Below are 20345 nucleotides of genomic sequence, written 5' to 3' on the forward strand. Positions count from 1 at the left end.
CCCTGAGAGAAAAGTGCTGAAGGGGTTGTACTTCGCTTAATTTGAAAAGCCATACAAAGAAAGGCCCCAGACATCAGTAACACTCATGTTTTGCAAATGCTTTTTACATTAAGCGAGCCAGGCCTACTGATTTTGTCATTACTTATTTTCTGGCACTGCTGCACCTTTTTCTAGTGAATCAATTAGAATAGCTTTTATCATTTGTCACAATAATTAACTACTGTACTGAGCACCAGTTTTCCATAAGGCAATCATCAGCACAGTAATAAAATTACAAATGTTTTCTTAATTGTTTGGCAAAGCAAAATACTATTTCTACTAACAAGGGTTATTAAGAGGGCCTAACACTTATTCCAGTGCAAACTTTATCTCCACAGAGGGGGAAAACAACACCAAAACCCCCGCCTGCAACAGTATTCTGGGAGATTCCATCTTAAGGCTTTAGGAAAGAGCAATAACAATCCAATTGACTGCTTAATACATATTGGCTTGAACATGCTTTTCACAATAAATAGTTCTGGCCTACTACCTTTATTGTATCTTTTCATAATAAATTGATCAGGATTACAAGCCTTGATCACTGGCTTGCCACCATAACCTAACACTTTCGTAGTGTATCGATCATAAGATTTCCCACATGGCATAAACTGCAATATAAGCACTCTTTTTCAGTGTATTCACACAACTGCTGCCTAATCAAATTCTGTACTTGAGAAACCAACATGTGGCAGAGCTTAGGCCCCTTTACCTGCAGTACTTCTGTATAAGACAAATGAGCACAAGCCTACTTGAAGTCTAAAAGCTATTTCTTATGAACAAGCTAGCAACAATATCAATATTGCAGAACGTAGGGACAGAGCTGCGCCTCACCTGTCAGTTGAGCTTCTAATGCTAGCCCCTAACCAAATTTTCCCAACAATTTCTTCACATCGGCTATCAAGAAAAGATACGTATGACAGAAAGATCAACAGTGCTGTTAAAACCAAAACACCATACTCAATACTCTTACAAACATAGCTACTACAAAAGAAGGTTTCAATTCTATACAGGGTAAAAGGGAACGCCACTCCTGCTGTAATATTTAATTTAAATACCTGGGAAATCTTAACACGGACCAGGGACACAAGATAACAAGCTTACAGTAAAATAGGTGCAGCAGTCTATTGGGAAACATGTCCCACATTTCCCAAGATGCAATTTATGAACCTACACAGGACATATTTGACAATCGAGTCTGGGCTGGATGGAACGAACACATAAGAACTTGCCCCAGTTGATGGAAACATTTTTACAAAATATGGAAGCAAGTCAAACTATTACAAATCTTTGAGCAGGCATTCACAGCAAGCTCACTAAATTGACAAACAGAATTATTGATTGTTCACCGACTGCCTTGTTGATGGTTTGCTTCCCGTTAATTTAAAAATGATACCAGGTGAAGGTTTACACAAATTGTATCTCTGAACAAGATAGTGATGAGGCTGAGGGAGATGGAGATGCAAGCAACCCATGTCTGGTTAGGGATAAATAGATCTGGTAAACTTATTCCACATTGAAGAGTAGATTCAGTCAACCATTGAGCTAAATAAACAAACATTTTAACACCATCTGCTATATGTTCTGTGGGGACTAAAACACTTGATGTGGACTTCTGACTAACTCAGATTTCACCCTTTTTTTAATGTGCATTTGCTGATGATGCAAATTGTTTATATGTAGTTCTCATTGAGCTTGAGGGTCGCTTTCATAGCAAGTCCGGTTTTGTTTATTGAAAATGCTAATAAGCAGCATTGAAGGCATTTTCTAGACTATAGCTACCCAAAAGTAAGCACAAACAGGCCAACTTTTCATTAAAAGTGTACAAAATGAAAGTTACTTTCAAAGAAGCATATACTGAGTTTTAAAAATTCCCAAACATGTTTGTGCATTTTAGAAATGCTGAAAAACATCAACTAATGGGCTTAAAAATGTATTTTTAAATGATAGTCACAAGAGCTTTTCATCACGAAACTATGAGACCAGGACATGTAGATAAGAGAGACATACAAGACAAAGAAACCTACCAACAAAAGTTCTTGAAAGTATTTTACTTCAGGTTGAAAAATGAACAGTTCCACTGTTCTATTTAAATAAACATTTGCAAGATATACAGCAGGTGTATGAATACAATGCTGGTTACGGAAAGGCGTTTTTAAACAAATATATTTTCTTTCTGCCTTACCCCCCTCAAAGATATGTTTACAAAAAGAACAAAACAGAAATGTATCGTAGTACAGGAAAATAGGTTTGCCCATTTAATTTATGAAACCCATAAATCGAGGCAAGCATAAGATTCCTAAAGGAATCAAGACATTTCTTGCCATACCACCACCTTAATATAAACAAACACATGCTTTTTGAACAATAATGTCAGCACCCTCCAGATTAAATTTACACAAGGGTAATGTGTATGAAAACTTGAGGATGTTCAACGTAATTGTGATCTGTTTGAGCATTACATATTTAGAACACGTCTTTGATAGCAGCCAACAATAATGGGTCACCATAACATTTTCAAATTTGTTCCCTAAGCAGCTGAACATAGAAACCTAGATAATTCACAACACCTTCAACACAAAAATAATACTGTGATTACATATAATGTGGTATGATTTCCTGCAGTTTGCAAATAAAGTCTCAATATCTGATGGTGGTTATACAATCTGAACAAAATGATGAATTTAAAATGTAAAACAATGGAAAAATTAACATTCTTTCACTTATTACACTAGGTTTATGCTTTTATTGCTATTGTAACTTCCATATCTTTGGAATACATTCTTCCTATTTGAAGTAACACATCAAAAAGTTTATTTCTGTGATGATTGGTTTTGTCTTTTACATAGAATTCAACTCGAAAGTATTATTTTAATCAGTAAAGTTCCTAAAAAGAGTGTTTTTAACATTACACTTGTCAAAGTTCTAGCCTATAAATAGATAAGACAATTCTAAAAGAATACATATTTGTAGTCTCTTCAGTAGCCATGCATGCACTTGTTCAGTGACTTTGGACTACTATATTTTGTCAAATCGTACACAAACATCTATGAAATTGAGTAAAACATTTACATGATAGTTAAAAGCTTGTCTGAATAAATACTCTCAATGTAGTTGCTGCAACCGTAATCATGTTTTGTAGCTTTTGCTCTTACTTATGGTTTTTCTCGAAGACTTGAAACCAAGCATCCATTTTTGTTCTGCTTCATTTTGTTCCCTTGGCAAAATGTCAGGCCTTATTTTGAGCAGTAGTCTGTCCTTGCAACATATGAGAAAAGAAAGACAACTGTTGCACAGGGTGGGAAAATTACAATCATTGAACGGAAGTCCATTCAAATGCTATTCCTAAATATGGATGGAGAATAAAGCTACCAGATAAAAAGGTACTTTATTTCTCTCAAAATATGTACATTTGTATTTCTGACCAAAAACTATGCACTTTGTTTAAAAAATATAGATTTATTGTAGGCCATTGGAGCTTATAAATACTCCTTATTCTTGTTAGATAGATGAATAAGACCTGTTCAGAATTAAATACACACTTGCATAGAACAAATTTAATGATTAAAAATGTAGGAGGATTTTTATATCCTCATACTTGCTCAGTGTTAAATAAACTAAACTCACGAATTGAAGGGAAATCACTCTAATGACAAAAATTGCTCCCCATATTTAGCCAGTAACACATGAAATACAAAACAAACTTACTCTAGTATAAAATATTAAAATATAAATGTCCATATACAGTTGTCAATCTTTGATGGTTACTTTTTTGTTTTAATATTGGGGGAATCGGTTCCAAAATGCCTTACATCAGCCTGAACCGAAAGCATTAGTTAAAGGACCGCCCAGCATAAGGTGCTTAATGGCTCTGTAAGTTAGCTGTGAACTGAGCAGAAATCTATCTATAAATCCTAAAATAAGTACTCTGCATTCCCAAAATAGACTTTTATACCAATGATAATTTTATTGCAAAGGAAACAAAACACTTAGCAATAAAATTACCTCAGAGATTTACTGGCAAAAACTACAATAGAACTGTAACACAGAAATTATGTAAGCAGATATGCGAACACTTATGAAATGTACAGCTTAATACATAAAAAAATTAGCAATACTTTTATATTTTAAAATAGATGGGGACCTGCTCAGATAAAAAAAACTTAGCAGAGGCTATGTAACACATGAAAAGCAATAGAAAAAGCTGTTTTAACAGTTTGTAGTCACAAACATTTCTTCTCAGAGAAATATATCTTGCACATTAAGTTTTCCCTTGAAATCATTTTCCTGGATTGTGAAGTCATTTTGATTCACTTACAGAAGTTGTGCTTTGAATACTCTACATTCTGCCAATTAGGAAGAGAACAGGTGTCATCTTTCCAAACTAATCCTTTGAAAACAATGCATTTATAAAGGTAATATGAAAATGATTAACACAATCACTATTACAAATGCACATTTTTCTATAATATGCTTATTATGTACACCATGAAGTCTATGTACTTAAAAACATGCACATATTTATTTTAAAGTCTGGTTTCTCTCCAATAGGCCACGCGAACCCTCTCCTACTTCAGCCAGTATTTTTTAAAATAATTTTTCTTAAATAACCACTCTTGCACACATTGGCTCCTCTCTCCATATTTCAGCATTAAGGTGGATTAGGCGAGAGATACATTGGACAAGCTCGTGCTTTGTCTTTAGGCAACCCTTTTATATCAGACAGCAATTAAAGGATCAGCCTTTTTACTTCATAGACACTTTTTTTTATTAATGTTTCTGTTTTTTAGTCTGTCTTCAAGATCCCTCTGAGGCAAGGTGGGAAAAATGTGGTAGCTAATTGGCATTGAATAATCTGGAACCTCTGAACACACATCCCCGATGTTGCTGTCAAATCCATGCCGGTACCACAAGGTAATTTCACCAAATGCAACAATAAAAATAGGCACCTATCTAACAAGTTCTGAGACAGATTCCTTCTTATGTTTCCGCTTTTTGCCCTGATAAGATGGGTTGTTGTATTTGTTGCTTTGATGAGGTCTGTTCGCCTGTGACGGACTGTGGCTAGTGTTTGGTTGACTTTGGCAACTTTTGCTGGACGATGAGCGAAATAATCTTGTTCCGTGCTGAAAAGACAAACATAAAATAGGTTTCAGCAATATACTTGCTGGCACTTTACCAATTTCCAGATCTTCTCTTTTCAGGAAAACAAATTAAGCTATAGCTTCAAGTTAATTACCATTAAACTATAGATGACCGCAATCAAAAACTAAGCAAAAAAATAAAACACTATTTAAATGGTGAAATAAGTACTTTTAGTCATCAAATACACCTTTTGCAATTGCCATGGTACCCTACTGCTCAAAGAGACTACAAATAAACGTTCTCTTGAAACAATGCTTCTGTTCTAAATGCCTACAACCCACCTGCCCACAATAAACCTTATGCACACAAGGCCCATACTCATGCCACTCCTGTCCAACCAACAGGCAACTTAATTACATTTTACAAGGCTGTTTCACTGTGATACTGGGTGCCAAATCATACAATTGTGTTGACATCTTGTTAACTGTCATAACAAAGGGGGAAAAAGGATATATGATCTGCATGGTCTTATTTTTCATCTATCCCTCCTTTCCATATATCTGTCAAACCTGAAATATTAACTTACTGGCAGCCAAGAATGCAGGTCATATTCCAAGAATAAATCCTACTAGTAACCTCAGACTCTTTGGCAAAGTCAGAATGAAATGTACAGGGCTTGAAGTGGGCCTTTCTTAATCACATCTCTGCCCCATCAGGAGGAAAAAACCTCAAAAAGCCTGAAAAAAGTTTAGTCAAAAAATGACTAAATGGGTAGCTTTAGTTGACATCAGCGTGCTGGGGTGGTGCCTATATAGGCACCACACACATCACTTCTGGCACGGACTATGCCACGTGAAGCCAAACAATGCCACCTACCGCTGCGCAGGGGTACTGCTCACTAAAAATGTTCAGATCCAGTCTGATGCCTGGAGATAATTCTAAGGTAAGGAATCTGTGGCTAGAAGTCTATCAAATATAGGGGATCAGATGCACTGCAGAATAAGCTTAAGCAAATATCAATGAACAGTTCATTAGTTTACTGGCTATGGACTATTGTTGTGGGTACCTGCAGGAGAATCTGGAATATTTGTTTTATGTTTTCTGTGATAGCAAATCAATCCATTTTGGGTATTTCCCAGTTCTGAAAAAAATTGAGGCAGTACTTGGAGATTCATCTCCCACTTGATAACTTGTTGATGCATCCTTCTTAACGTGTCCGCAAAGTTGCTGTCCACCACCAGTAGGTACTTTTGTAGGAGCTGGATTTAAGTGTGAATGCCTCATAATCAGATCATTTGACTTAGATCAGTGGTCCTAACCTGTGGTCCACAAACCCTCTATGGGTCCACAAGGTCTACTCAGGAGGTGCTAATGGTTTCAAAAATTAAAATATTATAAATAAATCAATAAAATACAATACATAAAGCTAAATGTAAACTTTTAAAAAGCTCTGTAAATATGAATGAATATAAAATTGGATGCCAAAAATTAGGTTGGTATCCTTATCTTGATTCGTGGGACCAGCGCCATTACAGGAAACAGTATCTAGTATATCTTATTGGTGGCCTGAATATGCACCAACAAAAAGAGCATGCATTAGGTAGAAAAGACAAAGTGATATTCTAGAATATAGAGTATTGTTTTGCCTTTCAGAAATAAAATTACATTTTGAAAAAGTTCCAATTACAATTTTGATTTTCAAGTTTCTGCTTGTAAATTAAATAAAAAAATCCTGAATTTGTTTGATGAATAAAAGTTTCTGTACACAGGTTCAATAGCACCTTTGCTTAAAAGTGCTTGTCCTTCCTCTACCCTCAGTCGTTGGAGTTACTGAATGACTTCAAGATATTGAGGTGAGGTGAATGCTTACTGGACAGTAGATAGGACATACTTGGTGGTTATTTACTAGCATTGTGGAAGGAATAATCAGATTCTTCACTGCGCAGATGTTGCACGATTGGGCCATGGATGGCATGTCAGTGCTTTGAGGTTGAGGCACCCTATCCAGTGCCACATCAACCATTTCCTCCACCACTGTATTCTTCTTGAGTTTAGGATTTCAGTGCCTGTCCCTTTTGAAAGGGCTGATACTTTTGGAAGTTTGGCCCTGCATCGTGGCTGCAACTTTCGCACACCCTCATTTGATGTTTTCGAATCCCAGTCTCGGGAAAAGGAGTTTTTAGACCCCATTGGCCTTGGTCCTTTTATTTTTTTGGGATCATGTTATCTACCAGAGGCCGAACAGATGCTTGTCATCAAAGAATGCAATAGTATTACTGGACTTCTGGGTAAAATCCAACACTTGTAACCATTCAAGTCGCCTAAGAATAATGCTCATATTGACCTCTCTGGAGGCGCAGTCAGCTGCACCCAGGGTGCAGCTAATGATGGCATTTGATAGTAGCTTGTCCTCTGCACCAGCGCTCTTTCCCTCTCTTATTGTATGCTTCTTGTAGGTGTATACTCAGGTGCTCCATTTTCTCCAATTATACCAATCATATCTTGAGAGATGGCAATATGCTACTGCTTTGTCACCCCCACTGAGCTGCTTTTTTCTGCCATGTCTTAATGTTTACTATATTTATGAGGAGGAAGTGCATCCCCAGTAAACTGGACGCATGATCTCTTCCCTGCTATAAGGACAACAAGGAAATGATCCCTAGTATAGTGGGCGACATAGGCTAACATTTTTCTAGACCTTTGGTGTCTTCACAGGTTCTTTGATATTGTCACCTGTACATTTAATCATATTTTAAAATAGGTAAGATTTGCACAGATCTGTCTTTGAGAGTGTCTTCACTAGAATATCGCCCCCCCCCACCAAAAAAAAAAAATGGTTGTAGGAAACAAAAGCTCTTTCACTTGAAATGATGTTGCAATGAAACACTTGGAGGCTCTTTATTTTTAAAAGTGCTAGCTTAGAGTACAGGGACAGCTAAAAGCACATTTCTGATTTAGGTGCTGTGATTTAATACTTGCCACTATTCTGGGAGAGAAAGTAGGGTTTCCTACACGTTACTTAACACGGGTAAAAGAGGATTGTGTATTAAAAGTGTGCAGCCTGGCTAAAGTTTTCAGCCTCTGCCTCACCTCCCTGTAAACATGATATTTTGTCTCTGCCACTTTTGAGTAGGCATGTAAACATAATTTAAACTTTCAAGAGCGGACTAATCAGGTTTCACATTTTAATTGCCCTGTGCAGGTAGTGTTGTAGCAAAGTTGAACTGGTCACTACCTGCCAAAAACGAATAACCAGTAACGCTTAGAGCAGTTGTGAGAAGGTGGTTCTCTGCCCATCTGAGCAGCGCAGATTGTTTGCTTTTTGGATCACCTGATTTTTTACCTTTTACTGTGGGAAGGCCTCATAACCTGGGACTCACCCATGGTAAACTCAGGGTAAAGTGGACTGAACTTGTTTTCTGCCATTATCTGCCTTGTGAGATAAGGCCTCTGTGACAGAGCCAGGGTAAGGGACACTGGGCTGGTTACATGTTGACACGTGTGCACCCACGTGTAAGGGCTGCGCGGGGGAGATTCCTGTCGAGCGAAGCCCCAGGCTGTGTACATGTAGCCGGCACAATAGGGACTATGCAGAGTGGTGGCCTGAATTAGGCCTTATAATGGGGATGTACACATGTAGGGGATAATCCGTGTGTGTTAGACCTGTCAGCCCTTTGGGTGGTCCCTCCTATTATTTATTTATTTTGTCCACCTTTTTGCCTACTAGTACTTTTAATTTTTTTTTTTATGTCCACTACACTTTTGGTGTTGTCCAGGGGGTTAGATGCGTCCTTGTCCCTCTAGAATCCTCTTAGGCCTAGATGCCCCTCTTGCGTCATGAAAATCTAGTTCTACAAAATGGTGGCTTGTAACTGCCACAACTGTTCACCTCAGAAAAATGGTCCCATAGGATAACATAGGGACACTCTAGAACCTTCCAGCTGGTTCTAGTAGCCTGAGGCTAGCCTATATAAGGCCAGTGACAGGGCAGCCATTTTGGAGTGACCAGAGAATTGGTTTTGGAACCTGGTTGTGGAAGGAGTGAGGCGGAGTTGTGGAGAGAGAGGCGCACTGAGTGAGGGAAGATCGTCCTCTGGGGCGGCTGCCTCCTTAAATGACGTATCCCTCTATTACTTGACCAATCCCTTCCATTGCGGGATTACTTCTGGCTACCTGCCTTTGACAAGTGCTCCTAGGTTAACTTCGGTGTGCAGAGTAAAGCTGACCTGGGAAAGCAAGGAGCAGAAGCCCCCGTGAATAAGGAGACACTCACTGTGGGAGAGGTCCCGGAGCGCCGAGCGAGGTTCCCCCGCATCAGCCATAAACCCCATCTGCGCGGCAGCGTGCCTGCCGGGTAATACTTCCTCTGGAGTGGCTGAGGGGGGAAGTCAGGCAAGCCCAGCTGACGAGCGGCGGAAGCGGGAGAATCCCACAGCAAGTGCTGATGTAACAGGCGAAAGCGGAGACAGCTGACCGCTGTTGACGGAACGGAGGTGACGCCGAGGTAGGCGTGACGACGTGGGAGGAGGCCGGGCGAAGGCAGAGCCAAGACGGGGGAAGCCAGCCGCGTCTTCGTAGGAGGCCGACCGACGCTGGAAGAGGCGGAGTAAAGGCGGGGCCTGCTGCGGGTGGAGCCAGCGGGAGAAAGATTACGGAAGTGCTGAGAAACGCTGCTGTGAGCCGCGCGGTTAAGCACACCTGACCCCCTGACGGCAGTCAAGAGGAAAGCGGGTTAACCCAGTCCAAGCGGAGTCAGCCGCTGATCAAGGGCAGAGAACGGGCGGTGTCCGGGACTCGAAGGCAGCTCAATATTGCCAAGTAAGCCGGGAGAGGGGGGAGGGGGGGGAGGGGGGGGGGGAGGCAGCCGGAACAAACGTGACTGGCCCATAATCGCTGGCAGACCAGAGAACTAGTCAGTACTAGATCAGCTGGGGTTGACGGGGACCAGAACGGAGACGTTTTCAGCGAGATTCCCTAAAGACTAGACCAGCTTGTCCCAGTGTTTACTCGAGCAAGGGTGCCTATTGGGAGAAGGGTCATATCAGGCCGTTGTCCCACAGCCATTGGAGAAAAGGGCAATAGGGCTGAGGTAGGAGAGTAAAGACCCAGACCACAAAGGGAACTATCGGAGGGGAACCCCCGGGGCAAGGCTGTGTGTTTGTGAGATACAGGGCCTCATCTACAAGAGATGGGTATATATAAGACAGAATTAAATGTTGGTATAACCTGCCTGTTCTCTTTCAATCAAACAGCTGATTGAGTCATTCTTCATATATGCCAGTGGGGAAAGGTTTGCAGACTTGTTGTGACGTCAAGCAAAATTGTTTACCCTGAGTTCCCTTGGGTAAAGTACCTGACAGCTTCCACTTTTGAGACTGTAAATGTAGTTGCACAACTTAACTGAACTGTGAAATGTATAACAAGAAAAAGTCAAGGTATAAGAATAATTACCGAAAAGCTTTCCGCTGTATTAAATAATGATAAGAATGTAAATTGGAACCTCACAGATGTAAGAAAAGAAGTAGATGGAGTGAAATTGATTGTTCTGAATTTTGAACCTGCTAAGAGAAGAGCGAAACCAAGAGAACTTTTATAAAACAAATCGTATTTTCCTAAGATTGGTGTAGTGTCTTGCTTTTCTAGTGGATGGACGCTGTGTTACTGTAAGGGTGCGACGCAAGCTTAACACTTTTGCCTTTGGGTTAGACCTTCCTACTTTGTGCCAAGCTACCCTATGTAGTCTGGTTACCCCAGGTCCAACAGTGTGCTGCAAAGACTGAAGTAACTATAGGCAGGCCCATCTCCACTACATAAAAAGTATCAAACTTGCAAAAACATTCTACCTAACCCAACAAATAAATAATGCCGCTCACTCTAGCAAGGAACTTTATAAAATTCTTAAGGAATTCACCTCCCCATCGGTGGAACAGTCCTCCTTCTCCCCTACCCAAGGATGGGTTGACTATTTCTTTTTTTTTTCACAATAAAATCGAAACTATCTATTCTTCCTTCCCTCACCAGGACTCAGATCTTCATCATTCTATTAATGTCATGCCTGTGACGTCTAAAATATAACCAATGTCCCTGTGCTAAATGAATTTGAACCCATTGTCACTGCCGAAGTATTGGAAGGCCTGACCAAGATCAAATCTGGCTCCCCTGCTGACCCCTTCCCTCCTCAAACCTGCACGAAGATCATGCCCTTATTTGTAGAGGCCTTAACCCAAATCTTCAACATGTTGCTAAAATAAGCCAAGGTTCCAACGAGATGGAAACAGGCTCAAATTAAGCCCATTCTTAAGAAGCCTTTGGCCGACCCTAATCTACCGACCAATTACCGCCCTATTTCCCGGTTACCTTACTTCGGGAAGGTACTAGAACATCTAGTCAACAAACGACTCACCGCCCATCTGGAGAATCACGGTCTTCTCGACCCCTCAGTCTGGCTTTCGGGCCGCCCACAGCTGTTGTTGAGATTGTTGACAACATAAGGTTAACTTTGCAAAATAGGGAATCAGCTGTTCTGGTTCTCTTAGATCCGTCTGCCGTGTTTGATACCATCTCCCACAGTATATTGAAACCGACTGTGGGAGGTGGGAATCGGAGGGAAAGCCTTTGACTGGTTTGAGAGCTATTTGGCAGACAGATCTAACTCTGTTGCAGTGGACACCATAACCTCATGTAGTCATCCAGTGCCTGTTGGGGTCCCACAGGGTTCCACACTAAGCCCTATGTTGTTCAATCTCTATCTAACCCCTTTAGCGGCGATCATTAGATCATACGGCTTTGAGACTGTGTCTTATGCCGACGACACTCAATTACTCGTCACTGGTGACTGACTACGTCGGCACTCAATCTCGTTTCAAGAGCTGTATGACCCAAATAAATGAATGGATGAGTACAAACAAGCTACAGCTAAACAGCAATAAGTCTGAAATTATCTTGTTTGGAAGAGCGGAGGACTTCTGGTCACATGAAATATGGGCATCACCATTGACAGCTCCCTGTCTATGAAATCCCATATTGATCAGCTTTTAGGGGTCTGCTACAGGATCATGCGCAATCTCTGTAAGATTTTCAAGTGGCTATCCATTGAGGCAAGGAAACCGTTGGTGCCGGGCCTTATTATCAGTCGTTTGGACTACGGAAACGCCCTGTTTACCGCCCTGAATGAAGATCTGCTCTCCAAGCTCCAGATTCTTCAGAATACAGCAGCCAGGCTTGTCCTCAATCTTCCCCGCAGATCTCCATCCACTTCTAATCTACGGACCCTTCATTGGCTCCCGATCCGACAGAGATACCACTTTAAAATCTTAAGTCTAGCCCATAAGACAATATATGATTCCGGCCCTTACTATTTAAAAAACAAACTTAAATTGTATATACCAGGAAGATCATTAAGGTCAGGCTCTAAATTCTACCTTGCTCAGCCCCGCATTCGAACTTTGCGCAGCGGAGGCCGCTCCTTTTCATACCTTGCCCCATATTATGGAATAAATTACCCGCACATATCTCATCCATAACTGATCACAAATGTTTTCGTAAAAAACTTAAAACCTGGCTTTTCCACCCCAATCGCTAATTAGTCTCGGATTGTTGTCTGTCCTATCGTCCTTTCGCTGCTTGCGCCATGAGACCTCACGGTGAGTTGTGCGCTATATAAGAATGTTTGACATTTGACTGTAGGAACACTCCATTATACTCCTATGGGAAAGGCTGCCTCATGGCACAGCTGCATTTCCCTAGGGCCTACAAACTCCAAACGCACATGAAAGTACATTGTACATTTTGTGAAAATACCCATTCTTTTATGTCCAAAAGCATATCAGTACCGCTTATGGGTCATACAGAAATGTCATTCTTCCGACACCGCTCTGCTGCGATGCAAAGCTCACGCCTTTTGTGACCTTGCTAGGCTGGATTAATGGACTTCCTCCTCAAGCTGTAGCATCTGAGGACTAGCCCTTCACGGCAAGCATTCCACAGGGCTTAGGTCTTCTCAGTTAGAGGCCTGTGCAGGAAGGTTGAAACAGGGGCAGAGAGGTAATGTGGCACTGCAGGCTAGGCCAGAGGTGCATTCCTGCAAGCATCCTCTGCCCCTGCTTAAAAGGTCTAGCGCAGGAAGGAGAGTGCTCTCTGGGATATACTTTGGCTGAGGAATACTGGGTGTGGAGGCTGATGCCATGGACAGTTGGAAGGAGGAACTGTCCTGGACTCCCCAGGACTCTGACTCAGAGTGAATCCAGGCTCAGTGAGGGAAAGCATGGGTATCTGCGCAGGGTACAGAAGCCCAGAAGAGGAAACCAGGTGAAAGGCTGGCGCTAGGAGCCAGTGAAACGAGCTCCCTGTAGAGTGTGTCCTCTTGGAGGCTGAAAAAAAGTGCTCCGGGTGGCTAGGGCTGGCGACTAGGAGCAAAATGAGACCAAGATCATCTAAATGAGCCTAACTGTGGACCCGAGATCTGCTCCTGTGAACGTAGGCGTACCTTTGACCTCTGCAGATCTGACAACGAAGCGCATGTGCCGCCACTGCCGGTGTGCCCCCAGGGAGGGTCAGATCCTGGGGGCCAGCCCCAGGAAAAGGCAAATTCGGGGAGCACCGTCACACTCCATGTTAAGCAGCCCAGGATCCCATCCCTGGGCATAAACTTTGAAGCAAAGTCGGGGAGCGCCCAGCTATCCCTATGAAGCTGCTGTCGGCCCAGGACCCCGTCCCTGGGCCTGACGAAGAAAGGGGGGAGGAGTGCCACTGCACTCCCCCATGCGGAAGCTGGCTTCCACGTGTCTGTCTGCTGTAGCGGACACACCAGAAGAGACGGGGTAGCTCCTGTGGCAGCCCAAGAGTGTGCTGGCCAGGCAGGGAGCCGGCGAGAGCTGCTCTCCATGGCGTCACGGGCACATGGGGTGCACTCAGAGACTGGAAGGTGCTGCGCAAGACTGCACTATGCGGGGAAACAAAAGGCACAGCGTCTCTCCCCCAGATATGCATGCTCCCAGAGGAGGGCCCCATAATGTCTAGCAGGGCCCGGACGTATTTGCCTTTGAAAATGGTTTATTTTGGAGCATGGTGACCCCGGGAGGATGGGGTCACCTCCTTGATGAAGTAAAGATGGCAGGGGAAGCTGCAGGAGCAGCGCTAATCACCCCTCCCCCCTCAACCCCCCAAAAAAAGAATTGGAAAGTCTCCACCATAAGCCTCTGGGGACTTGAAAAAGGATAACCGCTCAAGGGTTATGTTAAATTGCCAAGCTTCACTGGGGCTGGAACTAGTGTTCTACAGTGTGGAGGATCATTTTCTCTAGCGACAAGGACTATGACCGGAGTTGGTCCAATGTGAATTGTCATGTTGTGAGAAACCCTCTAAGGGTGGAAGGTGGTAATTACGGACCTGTTCAGTTGCAAAAATGATGCTAATGCCATAGGCTTTAGAATGTAATTTCTCAATGCAGCTCATATGCAATATGTTTTGAATGTGATTTCTCAATGTTGCAAGCACCCTTTAGGGGGGTAGGAATTATAATTGCATGGTGTTGTAATGATCACTGTGGTGCCCTTTATGGGCTGGGATTGAACTGCGTTATTTAAGTTATCAGTTATGATAAGTGCCCCACACTCTCAGGCATGTGCACTTTAATTGAATAATGCAACCATCAGCACCTGTGATTGAAGTTGATATGCTTTATTGCCAGTAGTAGGTGCTCACAGTCAGGGTTATAGGTAATTATTGCATTTATTCACATAAGGAAATGCATGTTGAAATAATGTGGCAGCCAGAGACTCACCTGGTGCCAGTGGTAAGGGCTCTCACTCAAAATTCTGTTCAACCCTTGGTATTTAGTGACAAGATAATATTTACACATGGGAGTTGTGGTACTAGACCCCCCTATGCCCCACCCACTTCGGGGGTGGGGGTAAGAATCTTTACGCAATGCCATTCAAAAGCATTTCTATCAACTTATCTATATTCATAAATTGTTGCATAGTATTGTGTAAGGTGTAATAAATGTACTTTTCCTTTTTCTAAAGAAAAGCCCAGACAGGACAGTCCTTTATTAAGTGTTACTGCGTATCTGTGAATGGTGATTACTAGCCTACATCACCTCCCTTGAGTAGGCCTTGGACTGCTTTGCAACGCTAGCCTACGAGAGTCAAGTGCTACAATGGGGTGTTTGGTACCAAGTGGAGGACAAATGAAGACCCATAACTTGTTCAGGCCACACAACTATTGCCCCGTTTCCAACAGCAGTATATTTGCAAATATTTAATTTGCATGATGTAAATAAAAAATATGATTCACTATTCTGTGAAATTTGAAATCAGTTTTATCAGTGTAACCTTATATATTTACAAAATACACACTGTTGGACTTGGCCCTTCTGGCAGGTTCACCCCTAAACTTTTTGCTTTTATTTGTGACCCAGTAGTAGTGATTTTTGGTTTCGCGCACTTTCACTGTGTCCCAGTGGAAAGTGCGGGCGCACTCTGAGTGCATGTGGTGAGATAGGCCTGCCCTCCCTAAGGAATGCATGGGGAATGTATCTGTCCCTGGTAGTTCCGGATGCGTGGGGTGTACAGGCTCGAGTCTGGTATGTGCGGACTTGTGTGATAGAATGCTGTGAAATGATGTATGCGGCGTGTTTGTGTCTAGTGTGGAAGTGCCACTTCTCGACATGGCTGTACGTGTGCTGTGAGGGTGCTGGAGTGTGATTGGCTGGAGCTGGCTGGCAAGCCTGGCTCCAGGAAGTCTGGATGGGTCTGCCCAGTGGTGAGTGGAGAGATTAGCATGAGTGATGTGAGGGAGGGCTGCACCTGGTTCCTGAATAGGACTGGGCTTTCCCCACACAATGCTGGCTCCGCCCCCTGTGGTCCGTCTAATGACCCTAGCCTCCCTAGTGAATAGAAAGGGTGGTTGAGCCCATCTAGGGTGCTCCAAAACCAGCTGCAACTGGTTTCTCCCCCACCCTGCACCTACAGACAAAGGGATTTCAAGTATAAGAAGGGGCTGTGTCCCCTTACAATTTGTTCTCTGCCAGGATTTTATCTGAGGGGGCTGTTGCTGCTGGGCGCCAGGAGTACCGCCACATGGATTGCCTCCCTGCATCGAGGCCCAGTGAGCTGGCTCTGGGCCCAGCCTTGCCCCCCTGCCTGCCTCCAGAACTTTGCTGGAGCTTGGTTTTGCCCCTAGCGCTGGGAGCGCGCTTTATTATCCTTCTAGCGCTGGGAGAGCTGTGTTTCTTCCCTTTAGCACCTGTGAGCGCTTCATTGGGGCAATAGCGCTCAGGAGTGCTTTATTTCTGATTATAGCGCTGGGATCGCTTTGTTCATCTTCCTTATAGCACTTGGAAGCGCTTTATTTCCCATTGCCGGTGCCCACCCGGCATTGCCCCGCTCATTGCCGCATTTTATCTGGCCAGGATCGCCGCCGCCCGGAAGTCAGGCAGGCCGGGGGCGGGATGGGTGCGGGACAACAAGAAGTGGCAGGAGAAAGCGAGGACGGGAGCCTACCCCGCCTCGCAGAACGTCCCGGGAAAAGCGAAGAAGCAGGAAGCCCGGAAGCAGCCTGCAGTGTCCTGCCCGGGCTCCAGAGTGAAGAGACAGCCCCGGGGAGAGAGGAGTCCGGCCGCAGCATCGGATAGTCCCGAGGAGCGGGAGCTCTCCGTCCACAGCCTCCGCAGTCACCGGTGAGTGAAGGTGGAGCCCCACAGGGTTCCTACGCGAAGGACTCCCCGCCAGAGAGTCCCGGCAGACCGAGGGAGCATCCACAAAAGCCCGGTGAGTGCCTGCAAAGGGGAGGGGGCAGTCGGGGCACATTGCCCGTGCCCGCCCCTCCCCTCCAGTGCGAAGGCCGGAGTGGTTGTGAGCCCGTAAGGCTCAAGGCGGCATCTTTATTGTTTAAAGCCCTAGGAGGGCTTCGGGGGCATTTGTTCATTCTGAGTCCCCAGAGGGGGGACTCCGGCGCAGGCGGCATTTGTGCAGAGCCCCGAGAGGCTCCGGACATTCCTGTTGCAGAGCCCACAGAGGGCTCCGGGGGCATATTTTGTTGGTTGAGCCCGAGAAGCTCCAAAGTGCCCACAATTGTTTAAGAGCCCCGAGAAGCTCAGAAGCGCCTACCTGTCGTGAGAGCCCAGAGAGCCTCAAGGCGCCCCAAGTGTTCCCGGGTCCCCCGTGAGGGACCCCACCGCCCAGTGAGGCTGCATCTTTGTTTGTAGGGCCCAGAGAGGCTCTAGGGGGCATTTCTTTTAGTTCTCGAGCCCACGAGGCTCCAACGTGTGGCCCCATTGTTAGCACCAGTTGTCCAGCACTTTGTGGGCAACTGCCACGTTTAGGCCCCTGACATTGGGACACAGGGCGTCCTAGCCCTAGAGAGGCCAGTTGGTCTAGGGACTGTCACAGGTGGTGACTAGTGTGATTTTTGCGCTATTGTGTTGTCCTGCACCTCTGAATGTGTTTTAATACGTCATGTGCCATGTTCTTACACCTCTGAATGTTTTTAGGCATCATGTGTTTTCCTTCCTTACACTGCTGAATGTATGTTTATGCATCATGTGTTATGTGCTTATACCCCTACAGGTGTTGTGATACTTCGGTAGTTGTTCTCCTAGTACAGGTGGTGCTAGTGAGGTCCTGGTTACCAGTGGTTACTGCTGGTGTGCTATTTCGTGCTACAATGATTTTACATTCTATGTGCTATGTTCTAAAAGTGTTACTTCTAAAAGTGCTGATTCCTGACAGTGGTCCAGGTGGCCCTGTCTTGTACATATCCCCTGTAAATTCTGCCCGTGCCTGTTGGCACATTGTAAAGTGTGTGTTTTCATCTAATGTGTTTTGGTGTAATATAAAGGCTATTTTTAAATATAACCTTGTGTGGAGTTTCCTTTGTGGTGGGCCTTGGGTGTTGTTGCTGGGGTGCGTGCGCAAACACTTAACTCACATTGCCTCTGAGTTTAGCCTTACTGCTCGTGCTACGTTACCAAGGGGGTGAGCAGGGGTTATTATTATTATTATTATATTTAATCTTATAAAGCGCGCAGCTACCCGAAGGTTTCCCGGCGCTGAACCAAAGACAAAGGGAGTGTGCTTGCAGACTCGATTATTGATTAAAAAGCCAGGTTTTAAGATCTCTGCGGAACGTAAGATGATTAGATTCCATTCGAAGAGGAAGAGAGTTCCACAGGGACGGGGCCAAAAAGGCAAATGAACGACCGCCCATTCTGGCTCTCCTGATTCTGGGAATCTGAAGTTTGTGTTGATTGGATGACCGCAGGGAGCGCGAGGGGACATACAGATGAATCAAGGATGTTAGATATTGAGGTGCCTTACCCCAGATGATTCTGTGTGTGAAACAGAGCGCCTTAAATTTAGAGCGACTCTCAATGCGGAGCCAATGAAGGCTACGCAAAGAGGGGGAGGTAGAGGATTGAAAAGGTAAATTACATAACAGACGTACTGCCATGTTCTGGACAGTCTGTAATTTACGAATTACCTCTTTGCTAGCCCCCAGAAGAAGGATGTTACCATAGTCCAGGCGAGAGGTAATGAGCGCCTGGACTACGGTTTTCTGGGTGTCTAGGGGGAGCATCCAGGCAATTTTCCTCAGCAATTTAAGAATGACTGTACAGGTGGAAGAGACTTTAACAGCATGTTGCCTCATGGACAGTTGGTTATCAAAAATGATGCTCAGATTGCGTGCTGTTTTGGAGGGATTGGGAGGGGTACCCATTTGGACATGCCAATGGGAGGGCCCCTATATGGCGGTGTTATTGCCAAACTGAAGGAGTTCTGTTTTTCCTCCGTTTAATTTTAGCTTGTTGTTGTGCATCCAGGAGGCGATGCTGCTAAGTCCAGAACAAAGGGCAGATGTAGTGACATGATGACTGGTGGAAAGTGAGAAGATGATCTGAGTGTCATCTGCATAAGAAAATATGGAGAGCCCCGCTTGCTCCGCAATGGTCACCAAGGGTTTGACATACAAATTGAAGAGAAGGGGGCTAAGAATGGAACCTTGAGGAACTCCATACATCCGTTATCTTGGAGTGTAACTCCCTTGCCCTGACGTGGAAGTGGTGGTCTCTGACTGACTTTGGCGCAAGCCCTGGCAAGCCAGGGATCCCATTTCTAACACACACAAAGAAAAATGCTTTAAATGAATTTGTCATTTTTGTAATCAGTTGTATACATTCAGAATAATCAAGAAATTATCTTGTTTTACATACCTGGGCCTTATTGGTGCTGCCAGAAATGTTGGGTGTTTGGCAGCTTTGGGTTTTACCAGCTGGCTTGGAACATACAGTTGTCTCTTGTGATGCTACTCTGTTTAACTGTTTCGATGATTTGAATGGTGTCCCATCAGACTCCTTGATGTAAAACACAAAATTAATACTTTCACTTATAATGGAATACATCTGCAAGATAATTTATGCCAAGCAATCCAAGTCGATTTTTATACTTTTAACACCATAATGTTCTGGTTTTTCATTTTCTTATTCCCCAAATTCAATGTAAAATAGTTTCTGGTGAAATACAAAACCTTTTTAGCTCCATTAACTGTAATCCTTGAGCTTGATCAACCATACAGACAGCTAACTCAATAAGCACAATAATGATATGGTGGAGTCCCACATAAAAGTTGTAATATGTTATCTTGAAAATAAATGTAAAAATAAAACGGACTTTGTATTTGAGATTACAACCATTCTCACCAGTGCTGGTAGTGTAATTTTTTTTTTTTTTTTTATTTATTTAAGTTTTGTATAGCGCTAGCTAGACCCGAAGGTATCAGTGCGCTTCACAACGTATACAAATAAGCAACAACATAACAGGTAGGTCGAAGCAGGGTAGGAAGAGTATGAGAAAACATGGTAGCACGTGAAAGTCTATACAGTATCAGCATGGGGCGACATGGCGGAGAACAAATGAGTCATCAGGTTTTTGCTAGGACCAGAGAGTGAACTATCAACGTCATACGATGGTTCTCGTTATGGACCAGCCTGCTGGCTTTGAGTAGTCTCTTGAATTTCAGGAAGGAGACGGTCAATCTGATGTGGGGGGGGGATGGCGTTCCATATCTTAGGAGCATTTCCCGCAAAGGACCTGTTAGATGTTTTACCTTTCTGTGATTTCAGAGGTATGAGTAGTAGCGTGTTTGAGCTTCTGAGGGTCCTGGACTGACCGGCTCTCTTGAGTTTATTGGCCAGATATTCCGGTTTACCTGTATGCAGGGCTTTG

General features: G+C 43.8%; 1 protein-coding gene across 1 annotated transcript in view; it reads right to left on the reverse strand.

Moving 5' to 3' along the window:
- Positions 1–2072: 2072 nt before the first annotated feature.
- Positions 2073–20345, reverse strand: part of TENT4B (terminal nucleotidyltransferase 4B) — a 338706-nt gene continuing 320433 nt past the window's right edge. Inside the window, exons 11-12 of the mRNA XM_078670099.1 lie at positions 19334–19474; positions 2073–5162 (exon numbers count right to left, since the gene is read on the reverse strand). Of these exons, the coding sequence (XP_078526225.1) occupies positions 4986–5162; positions 19334–19474 (318 nt within the window). The 3' untranslated portion in view covers positions 2073–4985. The remainder of the gene's footprint in view (positions 5163–19333; positions 19475–20345) is intronic.

This window comes from Lissotriton helveticus, chromosome 12 (genome assembly GCF_964261635.1).
Source record: "Lissotriton helveticus chromosome 12, aLisHel1.1, whole genome shotgun sequence".
Lineage (NCBI taxonomy): Eukaryota > Metazoa > Chordata > Amphibia > Caudata > Salamandridae > Lissotriton > Lissotriton helveticus.